This window comes from Lygodium microphyllum, chromosome 20 (genome assembly GCF_053477565.2).
Source record: "Lygodium microphyllum isolate KBCC chromosome 20, Lygodium_microphyllum_v1.1.10, whole genome shotgun sequence".
NCBI lineage: Eukaryota > Viridiplantae > Streptophyta > Polypodiopsida > Schizaeales > Lygodiaceae > Lygodium > Lygodium microphyllum.
Window position 1 is genome coordinate 123,540,610 of NC_141154.1, and position 18,669 is coordinate 123,559,278.

Below are 18,669 nucleotides of genomic sequence, written 5' to 3' on the forward strand. Positions count from 1 at the left end.
AGCTTTTGGTAGGCTTAAGGATTGCATGTGTTTAGACGTTTAGGTGCCTATCCTTAGGAGGAACAGAGTTTGTATATGTTTGGGATTGGACGTTATAGAATTTCTATCACGGATTTTGTTGATGTGCAAGCATACATGAGTTTTCAAGCTTCGCTATGATACTGCTTCTCATGGAAATGATAAGAGTTTTAGAGATGGGGTCCAATGTGTTATCATGGTTGAGTGAGAAAGAGTATGAGAAAGAGGAAATGGACAAAAGCTTGTTCAATATCTTCACAAATTAATCCTATTGAATTGCATCAATATGGTTGAATAAGGAAGAGTATGAGAAAGAGGAAATGCATGAAAGAGCACATGTGCAATTGCCCTCCACAACACTCATTCCGTGTTGGACCCAGCAATGTGGGATATCAGGATACTTCATAAGTGATCACAATCTACTTATAGGGATATCAATATTTAAGTTTGTTGTTTTTTTATTTTTGAGAAGCTTGCATGGTAGGCTAAGAGTTTGGGTGGGAAACCTGCATCGCTGCCATCTTCCTTGCATACATGCAGGGAAAGAGGCCCCCTGACATTACTGTTTAGGCTCCAGTCAATGGGAAGCAGCTCAAAGCTACTAGCGATGTTTTGATGAAACCGGCTTCCTAAGCTGAGCATGTGAAGAGGCCGGCATACAATGCTAGCGCTGTCTTCAAAGCTATGGCCGCAGACATCAAACAGTGTTAGCACAGCGAACATGCAAGCATTCGGTGAGGGTAAACGTGTGCACAAGGCTCAGAAATCTCGTCCAATGGAGGGTATGTGCAATTCTACATGTGGTGTCTTTATGTATTTCGTGGGGAAGATCCCTTCTGAGGACTTCCCAATGTGGTTTATGGGTGGTGCTTTCTTACTTTGTGGGATTTAGATGAGCCTTATGATACAGTCAAGTGGGATTTGATCCTTCTAACTTTGAGGAAGATGGGCTTTGGAGGGGATCTTATGCAGCATGGTAAAGGCATTGTTTGGGAATGCTTTTGCTCATCGATGCATTAATGATTATTTGAGAAGCTTCTTCTCTCTTCAAAGATCTACACTGTGTCAGGGTTGTCCCCTAACTCCTCTTCTTTTTGCAATGATTTCTGACCCTCTTCTTAGGAATTCGGGTATGCAGGTGGCAAGAAAAAATATTAAAAGTCTTCCTCTCCCGAAGGTTCCTTCTTCACTAGAGAGATGTCTGCAAATGATAATGCAAACATTATTGCAGAAGATAGGAATAGCTTGCAAACCCTCTTTTGAGGTATATGATTAGTTTTCTGAAGTTTTGGGTTCCAAGGTGAGCAAGGTAGAAATTGAAGTTCTTAGATTGCCTAACTCAACGACCTTGGGGTTTTGAATAGTCTTGGCCTTGTGGATATTGGGCCTGGCAAGATTGTGAGATTTCTAAAGTGCCCTATTGGTTTGGGGGTAAGATAGATTTCAGTGACTAGAACAAAGGATTTCTACAAAGATGGAATATTAGGCAAAGTTGCCTATCTTTTCCAAGCAAAGTGGTGATTCTCAAGCATGTACTCCAATCTTACTTAGTCTATGTCTCAATGGTCTACCTTTTCCACAATGGGCTTGGTAGCAAATTGAAAAGAAATTCAAAAGCTTTTTATGGCACAACGGTGTTAAAAACACTGCATTTCATTTCCTAGGCTCAATAAAGCATTGGGAGGACTAGGAATTACCTCACTTTATGATAGAGCAATGAAGTTTAACATTAAGTGGCTACAAAAGCTCCCCTCTTCATCTCACATGTGGGCAATTCTTCCTCATAATTGGATTGCTAAAGCCCCCATCAAGAAAAGAACCTAGGTAGGTCTAGATTGGTACCATGGACTGCTATTTCAAATGACAAGGTTAAAATAAAAGATTTTGGTACTGTCCAACTTATAATCATTAAATGAAGAGATCTCATTAAATGGAACCCGCCGACTAAAGGACACATTTCCCTGGATCTATCAATCTAGTTTACTTCTGATGCAACTTCAAATGACATCCCCTTTTCAAGCATGATCCAAGGAAGGCCTTTTCTTTATTTAACAAAGGCATCTACAAATAGATAGATTTTTGGGATCATCATCGATTGGATTGGCTACCTATTAATGAGGTCCAAGGCAAGTTCTCTTTCTCAGACAAGGAACCTAACCGGTTAATGGACTTGTTTTCAATGATTAAGAAAAATTGGCTCTCTTCTCCTACCATCATAGTTAAGTTTGCTTGGAATCAATTCTCTCTAAATGGGATTCAAGTTTCCAAAGTCAAATCCCTACTAATTGTTCAAATCACTAATTAGATCATGAAAGCACACTCTACATAGACCAAGTATCATCACACACTACCTTGTGAAGCTCAAGAAGCTAATGATTGCAACTTGGATAGTAACCCCTTTTCCATGTTTCAACATGATCCTCTAGAGAGCTATTATGGGAAAGGTCCCTACTAAAGAGGTAATTAGTAAATGGAAGTAAGTGAGCCCTCTATGCTCCCTTTGTAGGAGATTTGAAGAGAATGTTTTTCATCTTTTCTAGGCATGCCCCCTAGCAATGAGAATTTGGATGAAAGTTCAAAGTTGCCTTAACACACCTCAACTTCGTGATCACATTTCTTAGAAAGTTGCTTTGCTTGGTCAACAAGAAAGAATGACTCCAACTTTGATAGAAATATGGCAAGCCATTAGAGCTTTGGTGATCAAGATGATATGGGATGGGAGAAATAGTTAAATCCACATTGGGGAAACATGGCTTATATCTAATCCTATAGATGACTTTGTAAAGTTATATTTTGAAGTAGTAGGTTTCAAAATAGATGACTTTTTAAAGTTACATTTTGAAGTAGTAGGTTTCAAGGCAAAAGACCCAAGCTATAAGGTTTTTTGCTCTAAGTTTCAAGTCTCTATCAAAGCTTGAACTTCTTTTTTTGTAAGGTTGTAAATACCACCTAATACAACACATCCTTCCACACTTTAAAAATATAGGAGTTTGTTAGCTATAAAGGTCGTAACAAAAAAAATGATAATATAAAATTAGCTACACTAAATCGCTCTCACATTAATGTTTGGAGTTGAGATGCTACCCCTTGTGGGCATTTGGGAATGTCTTTTCTCAAGAAACTTGTTTTTTTTTAAAGCATTCATTAATATCTAATTAAATTGAGCATCCATGCTTGATTCCAAATCGTATTTGTAAGTGCATGGGTTTTTAAAATCTCCATGACTTTTTCACAAGTAATTTCTAATATATTATCAAGTATTCATATGCACCAAAATTCTAGGCCATTATAGGCTAATGAAATCTATAAGGGCTTCTCATTTGATGATATGTAGAACTTGAATGCATGTGGGTTCTAAAATCACGATGATTTTTTCATTAAGTACTTTTTTGATAGCCACCAAAATTTTAGGCCATTATAGTAACCTCCAATGATTTTCCTACAATAAACCAAATTACATTAAAATCCTAAACAACTTAAGATGCATTATCTTAGAAGAATTAAGAAAGAAAAGCATGGAGCAACTAAGTGCAATAAATTGTTAATTGGCATTTAGATGAAGAATTGAAAGGCACAATACCACATTGGAGATAAGGATGGGAGAGCCTCCCAAAAAAGAAGAGTACATTGATCAGATGTTCTCTATTTTTCTTTTGTTGTATCTATGTCAAAGAGACAATTGTTACAAAGAGCATTTGGTTCAATTTCAGCCTTCCATGCTAGGCCTTTGAGACGTTCACCTACAAAATTTTACACTTCTTGTATATCACCTTGAAATAAAAAATCATCATATCATCATATCATTCACCATTCTCTCTCTCTCTCTCTTTTTCGTAAAAGGTAATTGTATTAATTACGAAAAAAAGGTACAAGTTTGCATGATTACAAGATACACGATGGCTCTACCCCATCATGTGTACACACTGACTCTCTACAAGAACCAGACAACCAAAGAGTTACAAAGTCATGGCAAAGACACAGAGGAAATTGCCATATGCCAAGGACGTAAGTCCTCCCGAGGGAGCATGTCAGAGTGCCGAAGAAGATCTATCTGCCAATACAAGAGACTTTTAAGCCGCGCAATATGCCGCTGAACATTAAAGGCGGAATCAAAAAGAAAAGCATTCCGAATGGTCCAGTTATGCCAATAGCCCCAATATCGAAGAAAGTGAAACAAAATCTTCATATGAGGCTGTGTCGATGTGGGATATTTGGGCCGCGCAAAAACCCAATCAAATGGGCGTAGCGAGAAACCGACCACCGCTCGCCAGACGGCCGACAAGAATGACCAGATTTTTTGAGAGATGGGGCAAGAAATAAAACGATGACGGGCAGATTCCACAGTGGTGGTGCAAAAGAAACAGTTGCCGTTGGAGATTCGACGCTTGGAAAGGGCTGAAGCAAGCGGAAGACCACCAATCATCACCCTCCAAAGAAAGGCCTTATATTTGAAGGGTGTCTTGTTCAACCAGCCCTCCATCACCGTTACCCTCCACCATGACCTGGATTTATGCAATCCCCATAGAGTATTAGCTTTAGTAACCAGCCATTAATGATCTTTAATCAGAAGATGATACATCTGGTTAGCTGAAGCCTTTTCTAAATTCAGCCGGCCTGCAAAGTCCCAGTCCTGCCAGGGACGATCCATAGCAAGGGCAGGAAAGGGTTGTCTGCTCTGGAGCACCATCAAAAGCTGTTCCCATGAATACCTGTATCCACGAGGGATCCTGAAAAGCCTCCTGGCTGTACGAAACGATATCAACACATTGCGACTGGCAAGGGTGGCATCCGCTACCGAAGTTAAGCCCAAACGTGCCATGCGGTTGAATTTTGGTCGAAGCTCATGTTTACCTTCCCACGAAATTAACCGCGAGACTGCCAACAGTTCCGATTGAAAAGAATAAGTAGCTAAGCGATCCTCCGCTGGATGCCACTGCACCTTCCGGAGGACCTATCTCCAGGAACACACCAAATGGGCAAGCAGAGATGAAGAAGAACTGGAGAAGCGAGAATCGGCATTAAGAACATGCCACCAAGAACCCCGGATTTGAGTATTACCATGCAGAAGCCCGTAATCCTCAATAAAATAATGGGCTATAACGACCCATGGATGATGATCCAAGCACATGGCGCGAAAAAGAGACCAACGGAGTGCCAGCATATGAGTTTGGGCATCTAAAATAGCCCCTCCACCCACACGTTTGGGGGTGCACGCATGCAACCAAGAAATCCAGGAAATGCCTGCATGCAAAGAATCCTTCTTCCATAATATGAAACGAATAGACTGAGTAAGAGCATTCAGTGTAGTAGTAGTCCAGGGCAGCAACGGCAAGAAATATGTGAGCATTGGCAACATAATTGTCTGGGCTATTTTGAGGCGAACAGGGAAGGGCCAGGCCTGAGACTTCCAATACATAAACTTAGCCGCCAGTTTCTGTGAAATCCACTGTAGTAGCTGCTTTGGGGGAACATCAACACCCAAAGGGTACCCAAGATGCCTGACAATGGAGCCACGGGGAAAAACCATTCCCTGCCAGTCCAATGACTGCAAATCCGACTCCGTGCAGCTGAGAAGGGCTGATTTCAAAGCGTTGATGCGAAGACCGGAAGCCTGACCAAAGAGAGCCCAAACATCTAATGCTTTGCGAAGGTTATCCTTGTCCGCACGTAGAATCATAAAGCTGTCATCAGCCAAGGATTGACTAATGAAGTGTTGTCCAGAGGGAAGCAACAATCCAGCCAACTAAGAAGAAGCTGCCATGTGAGATAACATCGAAAGAACAGGATGAGTCGCAAGGGCAAAGAAGAGGGGACTCAAAGGGCACCCCTGTCTGACAGAGCGGGCAAGGACAATTGGCTTGGTAACGCCTCCATTCAGCATGACGCGCGAAGACGCTACATCACTGATAGTGTAGATCAGACGAGACATCCGAGCACCAAAGCCCATGGTAGACATAAGTTTTGCAATGAAAGACCAGTCCAGATAATCAAAAGCCTTTTCCAGGTCCAATTGAACCAGTACGACTTGCTGATTAGAATGCCTTGCATAATCAATCGCCAGTTGCGCATTTAATACATTGTGCAAAATGTTTCTGCCCTTAATGAAACCATATTGGAGAGGATGCACAATGGCAGGAAGATGCTTATGGAGCCGGTTCGCCATTACTTTGGAAAAGATTTTATACATAGAACCCATCAAAGAAATTGGACGCCACTGTTTCAACATGGAGGGCGAAGGAACTTTTGGAAGCAGTTTAATAAGACCTTCTTTCCATGAGGACAGCATGATCCCCATTTCCCACACCTGCTGAAACAAAGCCGTCAATGGTTTCGCGAGCTGGGTGGCAAAAAACTCAAAGAACTCATTGGTGAGACCATCCCAGCCAGGACTTTTATCCTTGGGCAAGTGTAACAGAACGTCCATAACCTTCTCCTCACAAATATCTGCCTCCAGAGTAGATTGCATTTCCTGCGGAACCTGATTGCGGACCAGATCATAAAAAACTGAACGAGCATGAGCAGTTTGGCCTGAAGGAGGAGAAGTGGAACCAAGAAGGTCGAGGAAATAATTCCTACACATATCCACAATAGTCTGCGGATCAAGGACCATTTGCCCGTCTGCATCCTAGAGTCTAGTCATATTCTCGCGAGCAGGAGAGGCATGGAAAGCTCGAAAGAACTTATGAGTCTGACAAGCACTATCTTGCAAAGTCTCCGTCAGATGTTGCAATTTGACCTGCTGATAAGATTTTAACTGAAACTCTTTACTAAGATCAGCCAGACGCATTGCCAGTGACTGCAGAAATACATCATCTGGAGTGTCCACCAGCAAAGAATGAACCAACGCCAGGAGATCCTCCGCTGCTTGTCGACGCCGCCCGAGAAAGAGAGGCATGATGAATCCCATACTGCCGAGCAACCCGTTGCACATTAGAGAGCAATCTTTCAAACGAAGCAGTGCCCTGAGATGAGAAATCCAATAGGAATCGATCAATCAATTGCTGCATATAGCCCTGAAAGATTGCATGCTTCAAATAAGACGAATTAAAACGCAAAGGGAGTCTATCCAAAAATTGCTTGAAAGGTGCAATGGGTTGTGCAAGGAGCTCAAGCTAAAGAGGGAAATGGTCCGACAAGGCATATTGTTGCAACACTTTCATTTCGAGCATCTCAGGAAGGAAATCATCATTCTGCATGATATAAATGCGGTCTAACCGCGACCATGTTGTAGCATACCGGGCAGAATGGAAAGTAGACCCCATAGAAGAAGGGTGCAGCCAGGACCAGAGATCTTGCTGAAGAACGGTAAGAGCCAAGTCCTGCCATATACGACGTTCTGGCGCATCCATTCCCGAATGCTCTGATGTGGACTGTGAAGAATCAACACACATTGAAATCCCCCATCAAAAAACCCCGTCTGCCAAGAGACAAGGAAGTCTGCAGAGTATGCCAAAGCTCCCGGCGAGCTAAAGGATCATTCAGAGCATAGAGGCCAAGTAACCATAAGATCTCTCCTTCAAATAAAACTTCAATGACCACAAAGCGGCCATGTACATCATTCTTAATAAGAACCGGCTGATATTTGTACAATCATAAGCACCCCAGAATACTGCCTGGCATGTGTCCCTGCATAGAACAAACGAAATCCATGGCAATCCACAACTTTTCCTGCTTCACCGTGACTCTTGTGCTCAACAGCACATAAGACATCCCACTAATTCTCATGCAATACAGTCCACAGGGCATGTTGCTTGTGGCAAGAGCAAATCCCTCGCACATTCCACGTGGCCATCTTCATGTGTATTCCAAAGAAAATCAGGTACGAGGCACAACTTGCCTCGATTTGACCTTTTCTGCGAGAATGTCCAGGACTCCGTCATCCAATAAGTCGGCTAACACAGCAAAAGAGTTTTGACGACCAGCTTTGGAGGTAGATGGCATATCCGCTGACTTGGAGTTGGGACGGGGATAACGACGATCCCATGGGGTAATGACGTTACCTTTAGTATCAAAAGCTAGCTTAGCAGGTGGACCCTTTGGACCATCCAAATACGCTCTCCTAGGTGGCTGTTGACGGGGAGCAGAAGAAACCATACCAGGAGCAGAGTGCTCTGAAGACAATATTTCTTTCCTGCGCATATACGTACGCATGGGATTTGGTGAGGTAGTAGGCATAGTATCCACCATGCCAGCAACAAGCTTGTTGCCTTTTTCGTGCGTACATCCACCCAGTCATTGCCACGGGAATCCCATCCCGAGACCTGTTGTTTCCCTTTGTCCAAGACTTGAGGTGGCTGGGTGGCATCCTACGACGGAGCATCACACACCATGTCTTCCATAGGCAACGCAACATGCTCAGCATCTGAAGTGTGGTGCTTCTCTGGGCATTCGGCCATGAAATGCCCCAATTTTCCACACAAAAAGCAATGTCTTGCAAAGTTGCCCCATTTCAAACGAAAATGTAAAGGATGCATGCCAGAGCAATTGATACGTAACCACGCAGGCCTTTTCCGAGCAGTGTCCCATAACATGCACAGACGGTTGCGATTCATGGCCCTAAGGCTTGGGGGGACTAGAACAGTGCCCACAGCGGCCATGGCGTCCTTTAACAGTGGCCAATAAACAGCCGGACAATTTTCCACTTCAACCCAGACAGGGCATTCATGTTGCAGCAGGCGCTGAAAATCTGCCATTGGGCGCCATGGCACAACATGGACCAGACGGTGATCAACGAACAATGGCAGTTTAGATAGGAGAGCAGCACGGTGCGTCTCAGATTTCAACAGCACTTCAAAAAACCCCCGGGGCCCAATAAAAATCTCTTCAACACATTCCCCTTGTAGCAGACTTTGCAGCCACTGGCGAATACATGAAAGAAGTGGGATCCAACCAGTGAAGAAGAGTATCACAGCACGTTCATAAAAAACTGAAAAGGAGCGCAAGACATGTTTCGGGTCCACAGTGGCTTCGAGAACATCTTCCGTTGCAGAGTCAGAAAAGACTTCCTGATTATGTTGAACGTAATCGCCAAGTAGAGTGTTGGCAAATTCCAGCAAATGCTCGCAGTCAACATCCTGAGAGTCCACAGAATCCGAAGCAACCTGAGCATAGGAACGATCCTGATGATCCATTGTGTCGGCCGAGGTATGCTTGGTACGTTTGCCCACAGGCTGGAGGTCAAAAGCAGGCGGCATCTCCTCTGTGCACGGAACCATATCCTCTGGTTCCTCCGTATCAAAATCCGGACCAAGAGCTGCCACCGTTCGGTCTATAAAATCCAGATCCAAGCCCGCCATCTTGTATCAGTACGTATGCCGGTCAGAGGCCGATTGAAGAGCACGGGAGGCAGATACACGCAGGCCTCTCTCTCTCTCTCTCTCTCTCTCTCTCTCTCTCTCTCTCTCTCTCTCTCTCTCTGTGTACAGGAGCAGATTAGTTCGCTGATCTGCGCAGGGTTTGCAATCACGTGCTGCCAGGTTAGGGTTCCCCTGACTCTGTCGCGGCCCAACAAGGTGCACCGGGCAGGCACCCGCAGGCAGACACCGTGCAGATGACGGACAGGGCAGCAAACGAGAGGTACCTGTTTCTGCAAAATGGAAGGCGTTCAGTCTTCGGGCATCGACGGGGCCACAGGGCGCTGCACGCTGACGCAGGGGAAACGATCACAGGCGGCTCAGGCGGGCAGTCATCAGGCGAGCAGGTGCAGGCTGGCACAGGCGAACAGGGGCGGGACAGGCGGGCAAGCCCGAGGCGTCAATGGCACGATCTGTCAGGACGCACAGGTCCAGGCGATGGCAGGGGCAGGGGTAGGATGTCTGGCGACGTGGCGACAGGGCAGCCTGGCGCGTGGATGACGGAACGCACAGCCAACAGGCGGCAAGGCGACGGGGCGCGCAGTCCTGCAGGCGACATGGCAGCGGGATGCACAAGCGGCGGGCGACATGGCGACGGGATGCACAGGCGGCAGGCGATGACGACGTGGGCGACTCTCTCTCTCTCTCTCTCTCAAAATTAATGATGAGACATTGCAAAATGTGCCACATGGTAAGCATGCTCTCACAAGCAACATAATACACTCAACCTAGATGTAATCCAATATTAGATCAACAAGAGTATCCCTTTTTTTTTAGCATGAGTTCATGAAATCAATGCCAATATCAAATTCAACTAAAGTGCTCTCTCATCCAACCTTGACTAGTATTATTAAAAATATGTTTGGGACTTATAAAGTAGATAATTAAGCTTTATCCTCTTTTTTTTTCCCTCCCCTCGAGTCTTGCATATGTTTTTCCTTGAGTTATGAATTGAACAAAATTTAATATGGTCATCTCGAGGTCAAATTAAGTATCATTTAAGTAATGTCACATTGGGCGGAATAGTCAACAATTAGAGGTGTCCACTTGCATGATAATACCTTCCTTTTTGTTGCATGCAAGTTTGTGAGTTGGGTTTGATTAAGAATGGACACCCTAAGGTCCATGTAATATTGTAAGCATTTACAAAATGCCTTCTTTGCTATCTTATAATAAGGAAGAGTCTTGTTGTCTTGAAGAATGGTGGTTCTTAATTGCTCCTACCATTCTATCCTTTACTCCACATTAGCACCCTAGTTGCAATGGCCAAAAATACATATACTAATAAAACTCCCTTCAATGGTTACAACTTGATCCAATCTCATGCAAAACGTGCTCGTCTCGTAGCCTTTAGAACTGGCCCTTGGTTTAGTGCATGTTTGATCTTAGACTTGCAATAAGACATGTGAAAAATAAAGCACTACTCTTAAGAATGTATAGCACATGTCTCGAAACTCAAAAAGGAATTAAAGCCATGCCAAAATATAAAAGCTTGGCAAATAACTAGTTGTATAAGCATCTACAATATATAATACATAGTCATAGTTTTATAATTTTATACTTTAGGCATATAAGGTCCTTAGTATGCATAAACCTAGCCTTATTCCCAACTCACTTTCCCTTATGTATTATGTTGTTAATCTCCGAATCATATCAATTTGTAAAGCTAGAATAAGCACTTTGTGCATGGTTCATCTTGTAAACTTTCTTATCCCACTTTTAGTACAGCACCCCCAAAAAAAAACCCAAAAAAAACAAAAGATAATACTTTTGGTTTTTAACTGCATTACAAGGTTAGTCTCAAAAAGTAAGAGTGTAATTGCAAATCCTATGAAATCCTGCATTGCTAAACCATAAAGCAGCAGGCAAAGAAGAAAACCGGGAGTTCCATTGACATGGAAACATTCATAGATTACAAAAAATCCTACAAACAACACATAAATAATGCTAGATCCTGAAAATAGCATACCAAATCTGAATGATGAGAGAATGTGTCCATTACCTCCAATTTGACTGGGCTATTTGTTAGGTTTTAGAATCACATCATGGTTGCTATCCCTGCCACCTCATCAGACAAGCTCATATTGTTTGAATCCATGGAAATCAGAGTGATATGAGAATTGAAAAAGCTCAACTAATATTTCCCTTTCACACAGAAGAGAAACCATGCAACAAATGCTGAAGCAGCTAGCTTAGAAAGTAGGGCGAGACTTTGTAAAAGAGAGCATTACAAGAGTTGGCTAGCTATCAACAAAAATGCAAGGACACTCTTTTCAAATTGTCACTAGGAGTGCATAAAGAGTTTGAGGATTTTTCACACACGTTGGCATATGTGGACTCAAACATCCCAACCGAGTTGCCTGCTGGTTATAGACATGGAAACATGCACCTTGGACCATGCCATTCAAAGCTGACCTTACTCAAGAAAGTCCTAGTGTGGCACTTCCCCTACCTCCTCCTTAACATCCCTCCTTTGAAGTGATCTAAATACATAGTCCTCTTCAAGATGCTTCATCGAGAAAAATGCATAATCCTCTACTTTTTTATTAAGCATGTGCACCAAATACAAGCCAAGTTCTTCCTTGTTGCCCCTACTCATGCACTGCTTACATGATTTTTGACTTCATGGTGCAAACCAGTGCATAGTCATGGTTATTGGAGGAATTTAGGGAATTTTTCATTCTCCTACCCCAATTGCAGCCGCACATTTTTCATACTTAGCTACCTATTACTAGGAACACATTGGGTGATCGTTGTAGACTGTCTGATTCCATAACATTCAGCCTTATCCTCTCAAGATGTCTTCAGAAAAGCTATCCTGCAGAATGGTCTATTTAACTCATTTTTGCAATGCATCATCACAGACTGTCAGCAGAATCAAAAGCAAGATGTTATCCACAGGAGGATTCAAGTCTCCTAAGTTTAATCTGATTGCACAATATGAGCAGATATCATGAACATTCTGTCATGGCTATATGGGGTAGCATCCAAGATAATCCAAGACAATTGAGCATAATGACTTGATAGTTAATCAACCATATTGCACAAGTTAAAGCATGATGAAATGGCTGGTAACATGATGTTTGTGAACAGAACTTTGATACCCTTGAGGTGCATTTGCTATATATGAGTAAATTGTCAGACTATCACAAGCTTAATAGTGGACTCCAGGGTTATGAAGCTTGATTACTTCTTACTTCTACCATATACATATGAAAACAAACTTGCTAACCAATCTTCTATAAAGAAAGATTCAATCAAAAGACATACCTTTGACAAGTTAGATCCAAGGTGGATAATAACACACTCCAAGCGGTGGGCCAATATGGCCCTGCTCACCTACAGTGGTAAAACTTCTTATAGTTAGGTCATCAAAAGGCTTTATCCCCTTATTGGACAGAAAAGGATAAAAGTAATCACAACCTACAACGTTGAGTGAACATGTACAGATATTAAGGGGACTTCAGGACAAAAATTTCAATGACTATTTTGAACAAGTATGTCAATTCAAAGATAGATGCATGAATTTTAACTTATTAGTTCATATGTCAGATGTGATTCATGGTGATCTCAGAAGGGTAGCACAAATTTTTGTATAACAATATCTTACTAACCCTTTGTGAGGGGTGCCAGGGGTGATAGTGGCGTTTTTCCCTGAAACCTGAACTCAACTAGTTGCGTTGTGGTTGTTGGCTCCATACAGTTAGGCAGTTTAAATTTGGCAAGATCCACCTTGTCCCAGATGTGATGAAGCAGAGAAGATTCTAACACATCGCCTCTAGGATTGTCCTTTAGACCCAAGAGACTAGAAGGAAAGTCCTTAGGATTACGTTTAGATACACTCAAGAGCAGATGTAAGCAGCTTGGATTGCAACTGCCTGGGTCACTGACAGATGTAAGCAGCCTGGGTCACTGACAGAGGGCCAACTTGTAATCTATGAAGGTGTTCCAGGGAGCATATTTCACTCATAATTTCCAACCATAGGCTGAGGGTGATCCAGACTCGTACTGCCAAAGGATTAGTGAAGTACAGAACAGTGCTGTAGATGGGAGCTCTTTCCAGCATTATGGCATGGTATATTTTGATGACTAGATGCAGACAATCATCAGATCACTGCTACCTCAAAGACCTTTTCCAGAATTGGACAAACATCGTCCAGGATTCTCAGAACTCCATCGCTCAGACTTGCTGCAGCAAAAGCTCATCTCCTTCAAGTCCTCTCCCAACCTTGAGATTCTCTTTTTGCTTGTATTCCTTCTTTTCTTCTTTTTGCATGCAGTTGATTTTTGTGTGGTCACCTCTCTCTCAATCAACTAGAGTTACCTGCCACCTGATGCATGGAGTTTAGACCACTTAATCTCCTAAACCTTTAGCATGCTAAGTTCTGAAGTCTCCTAGCACATACCCAAACTATCTCCTCTAGGCACCACCCACAGCTACATGGCTTAGACCTTTATCTCCACACAACATAACAAAGTGGAAATGAGGAAATCAAATGAATGAATGGAGTGAATGTCTTTCTTATCTAAGATGGCAATGCACAACCCTTTAGTTAAACATCATAAATAGCAGCCATTTTATTGAGGGATCTCACTGTTTTCAACCCTCATCACCGCCCTCTTTAATTTGGGCCTAAGGATTGAGGAATGAAAAGGCATGCCCTAGTGGCATGTGCAAGATGTGGCAAACTAGAGAATAACCAAAGACACTGCTTATGTGACTATCCTAGAGCCCAAAAGGTATGGAGGAGAACCCTCAGGATGGTCTTTCACGACATAGGAGAGACTATGGTTGCAACTTGGGGGGCCATAGCTTGAGTCAAAAACAAAGGCCAGGAGCCGCTCCTTTCTTAGCATTGGTCAGCATCTTAGCAGGAATCCCCAGTCCAAATTACTCACAAGCTTAGTGGACCCACGGACATGATCACAGATGGGAGCCGATTGCTAGTAACATTGCTTGGTACATCTGCACTCCTCAGTGCAACCACACTATAGATCTCCAAAATGCCTCCACTGCAAAGACTCTTTCAAGGATTTGGACAGAATCCACACTTTCCACAGGAGGTGGGAGAGGCTGTAGGGTGGCTCTAAGAGGATGAGGAGTGATGCCTTCTTGCAGACCTAGGACTCCTGCACCTTCTTTCACACAGCTCCTCAGATGGTCTGGCATTATTGCCCACCAGATTGGTTGTTCACACAACCATTGTACTTGCGTACTTAGCTATTCTTTGTAGGGTATTATACGTCAAAGGGATTTTCTCCAAGGTTTTATTTATTGAATTTTCTTTTCTTTGCAAAAAAATGAAAAACAAAAAGAAAAGGCATGCAGATGCTGAATGGATGGTATAATACCATGGTTGGAGCTTGTGTGCTCATGTGATCCTATTTTGATCAATACAAGCAACAAGTTGTACACAGTCTATTTCTGGGCCACTTTCTCTCTGTTTCAGTATAGTGTTCAGTGATATGTTCATATAGAAACACCCGATGGCTGCATACGGCTGAAAAATCAGTAATAAACATGCCCCTACTTATGACATCTGGACCTTCGCACTACCTTGGATCAGGTGGGAAAGAGAGATCTATGCTGTTTGCAATGAACAAAAATGTGAAGAGATTGAAAAGTCCACATCCAGGTTGGAAACAAGGACAAAGACTTCATAGCAGCAATATGGGGACCTATAGTTCAAGAAAGAGAAATGAGACATTCAAGGACCTCGACAAAAGCCACTATGCAGAAATGGCAACAAATATGGGCATTGGACACAGTATGGATGATTGTTACAGTGTCAGCCACTAAGGAAACCCTGTAGCCCAAGACCACAATGAATCACCTACCCTCACAGGTCATCTTTCAGAACATTCATTATCCATACAATATTAGCTAGTGAGCCAAGACTACATATGAGTCGTACAAGTACACTCTAGAGGCTAGATCCTTGTGTGTGGAAGGAATCAACAGTGAACACAGATATACCAATGCAAATAAAATACATATTCTGCATATGACCTGTTGAAAAGAGCAGATCCTAATGAACCAACTACCAGAGCAAGAGCCATTGACCTCAGATATGTTAGCAGTCATGTAATGATCATATCCTACAGACCCTAATGAACACACTAGTAGAGAAAGAGCCCAGGCCTCAGATGTGTTAAAAACTATGCAATCATCATCCCCTATGTCTTACTAAGATAAGTTTTGCAAATTCTGGGTCAATCTTTACGTACTAGTTGCACCTTTCAGCTCCTCACTACTTTGAAATCCTTTAATGGTATTTGTTATGATGTTTGTCTCCATCTCATTCATCAAATGTCCCTTTCCAAGCCTTACTTCTGTCAACAGAGTTACCGCTTACATAAAGCATAAACTATTAAGGGCTACAAACTTAGGATTACAATAGTGAATAGTTTTATGAATGACACTGCCAATAAACTTCTTGCCTTGACTTTCATTACTTGCATTTTCAATTCTTGTTGATGGTTCAATCTCCATGTCGTCATGTCTAAGCTGGAAAAGTAAATGGCTTATTATATTAATCATCACATGAAACAGCAATGTGCAAGTTAAGACTTCCCAATTTGAAATCATAAACACTTTATGGATCATAATCATTCATGTAGATCTTAAGTCAATCCTTCTTGCTGCTTTAGCAAGTTAAGAAGAACCTAAGAATGAAGACGTACCATGAAGCTTCAAGAGTGGTACCAGATCACTTGTTGAAACTCTCCCAAATCTTACACAGCCAAGTGAAGTGACTCACTAGGAACTTTATTGCCTTACACTGAGATGGAGCCCAACAAGGGCAAGGATGTCAGCATTCAGCTTCAATTGAAAGGTGGGTTGTGCACAAGCATGTGAATTTACCCAGGCTCCAGGCATGATGGACATTGCATTTAGCAGTGTATTGCATGGGCACAACCTTAGGTTAGAAGTGAAACTTTCAATTTGATGGCTAAAGAGTGGTTAGAACATTTAGTGTGAAAGTTTCACTCTCCAAAAGAAAGAAAATGAAGGCCAAAAGTGTGAGTAGGACAGTAAATTTTAAAGTTTGAGCAGGCCATTTGAAAGTTTGGGCGGCCAATCAAATTTTTATGTTGGCCAAGTGATTTAAAAGTTTGGACAGCCCAATAAATATCAGGAACAAATCAGTATGGGAATTTGGCATGCTATCAAGAAAAGTGAACATTTCCATTTTCAACAGTTTCTTCTGCTTGGGCTGCATTCAAACTGGGAGAGGCCATTTTGGCTGCATGCAAGCTAGTAGAGAGCATTCCGAAGCAGAGAAGGTTCAATCTTGCTAGCAGAGCGTCAGCATTGAGGCTGGATGGAACAGCAGTTTGACCATCAGGACAGCATCATAATCTGCAGAGGCAGGGTCTACTTGCTGGTTTTAATCAGCATTGGCTGCATGTTAACTTCCCTCTTTTCCTCTGACATCAATTTTCTGTTTGTATCAGAGCAGGACTGGGTGTCATCTTCTCTCTTCTTCTAGCAATGCTTTTGGCTAACGGAGTTGATTGGGATCGTATGCTGCTGTAAATGACACTGCATGTGAGTAGACATCAATTTTCAAAGAGAATCAAACACTGTTGCTGTGCATTTCCTTCAGAGTCTGAACTTTGACACACATGCATTGTTTTCAGGCCACATGGTCATTTGATATGGCTGTGCTGAATGGTGAAGCATGTTGATGCTTGGTAGAGACGCATCAGATCAGTTTTGTTGCATAAAAGACCGTTGTTTGGGAGTGGAAAAGTTTGCAAGGTCAAGGGGACAAAGCTAAACTGATTTACAAGAGTATTAGGGATCCAGAGACAGAACAGCACATACTTTACTGCTTTGTATTATGCTTTACAGGGTGATTTGTGAAATGCATTAATTGTGATTGCGAGAAATGGTAACTGAGCATATAGGCATCAACAAATACAAGACTAGAACACAATACAAGCTGAGAGGAAACCCTGCTATGGGTGTTGCAAATGTTGGCATGGCACCACTTTCACACCATTCAATAAGCTGAAAGAAAAGCTTGCTCCGGATCCAATTTTAAGTGAGCTGCTCACACTGAACCAAACTTAAGCTCAAGGCCTACTCTACAGCTTAAGTCAAATGTTTACTAGGTGAAATTTCCAATGTAGCTCAATTCTAAGATACAAACATTCAACTTAAAGAAAGTTTCACATTGCACCTTGTTCTTTTTGCCTTGCCCTCATACCACAGAGCTTGTACACTTATCACTATATGCTCAATGTCAAAGCCTTAGTTGTCAATGCAATGTCATCATGCCAAGAGCTAGGGGTACCAAATGAAAGTTTGTTTTAATTAAAAATATTGGTGAAGTTTAATTAAATCATTAAGTTTATTTCTTGTTTTGGTGACAGCCAAATCATCCCCTTCCTTAATGGGGAACTCCCATAGCCCATGATTGATATTGATGAGTTGGGTTCAACCTCTTGTTGTATAGCGGTCGATTAGATGACTCCAATAATTAGATGCAAGGAAAAAATGCTGAAATTTGAGTGAAACTCAGGTAGTAAACTGCTGTATTAACTTGATTGTGGTGGTATTATGAGTCATCTAGTAAGGGATATGATCACGGTAGGGAAGTTGAGGGTTTGATACTGCCTCTAGACTAACTATTAGATCCCATCGAATCTGAGATTCAAGAACTTGTTGGATGAGATTTGATCAAGTTATTAGGAAATTCAACGTGTTAACATGAGTCTTGTCACAACCGAGTTTGCCACCATTGGCTCACTGAAGTCAAATGATGATCAAGTTGCTTTGCTTCTAAACAAGCTATCTTCAAAGTACTTCCACTTTATGTAGTTGTGGATTTCTTGGCCCCTTACAATTTAGAGAGGGATTCTCACTATCATAAGAAGATTCTTCATCGATGGACTTCCTTAGCATTGACACTTATTCCACTACCTTTGCATCTATTCCATCTTCTTCAACCTTCAACCGCATCTAGGATCTGAGAGGGATTGTCAGTGGTCATGTGTGTCTTGTACAATCATCTCCTACCTATAAGCCTTAGTCCGAGTCAAATGCGAACATTAAGAGCTCTAACACTCACTCTATCATGTGTTTTGAGGGAGGAGAAGCTCTGTTTAGAGAATACATTTATTCTCCAATCGGTTTCAGATGTGTTCACACTAGCTAAGTTATTTTTCAGCTTGTGCATTTCTATTTCAGCAGATATGGACTGCATTTACACTAGCCACAATGAGACAACCAGCTGATCCAGTAGGTGACAATATTTTTTTGATTATTTTATTCCGCTCAGCCAGTCTT

The 18,669-nt window shown here is 42.3% G+C and overlaps 1 protein-coding gene and 1 long non-coding RNA gene across 27 annotated transcripts in view; one reads left to right on the forward strand and one right to left on the reverse strand.

Annotated features, from left to right (window-relative positions):
- Positions 1–631: 631 nt before the first annotated feature.
- Positions 632–16,737, forward strand: LOC148019342 (uncharacterized). Its single transcript, XR_015687588.1, has 2 exons — positions 632–800; positions 16,574–16,737. It is a non-coding gene; the product is annotated as an uncharacterized LOC148019342 (long non-coding RNA).
- LOC148019343 (uncharacterized) overlaps positions 3,170–18,669 on the reverse strand; it is a 70,543-nt gene continuing 55,043 nt past the window's right edge. For 8 of the 26 annotated variants that reach the window (XM_087660964.1, XM_087660963.1, XM_087660966.1 and 5 more), the window contains 2 exons: positions 12,642–12,710; positions 3,768–11,429 (listed from right to left, as the gene is read on the reverse strand). In XM_087660964.1, coding sequence (XP_087517090.1) covers positions 8,325–9,314 — 990 coding nt within the window. In that variant the 5' untranslated portion in view covers positions 9,315–11,429; positions 12,642–12,710 and the 3' untranslated portion in view covers positions 3,768–8,324. The other 18 variants (XM_087660973.1, XM_087660970.1, XM_087660968.1 and 15 more) reach the window with 13 other exon arrangements.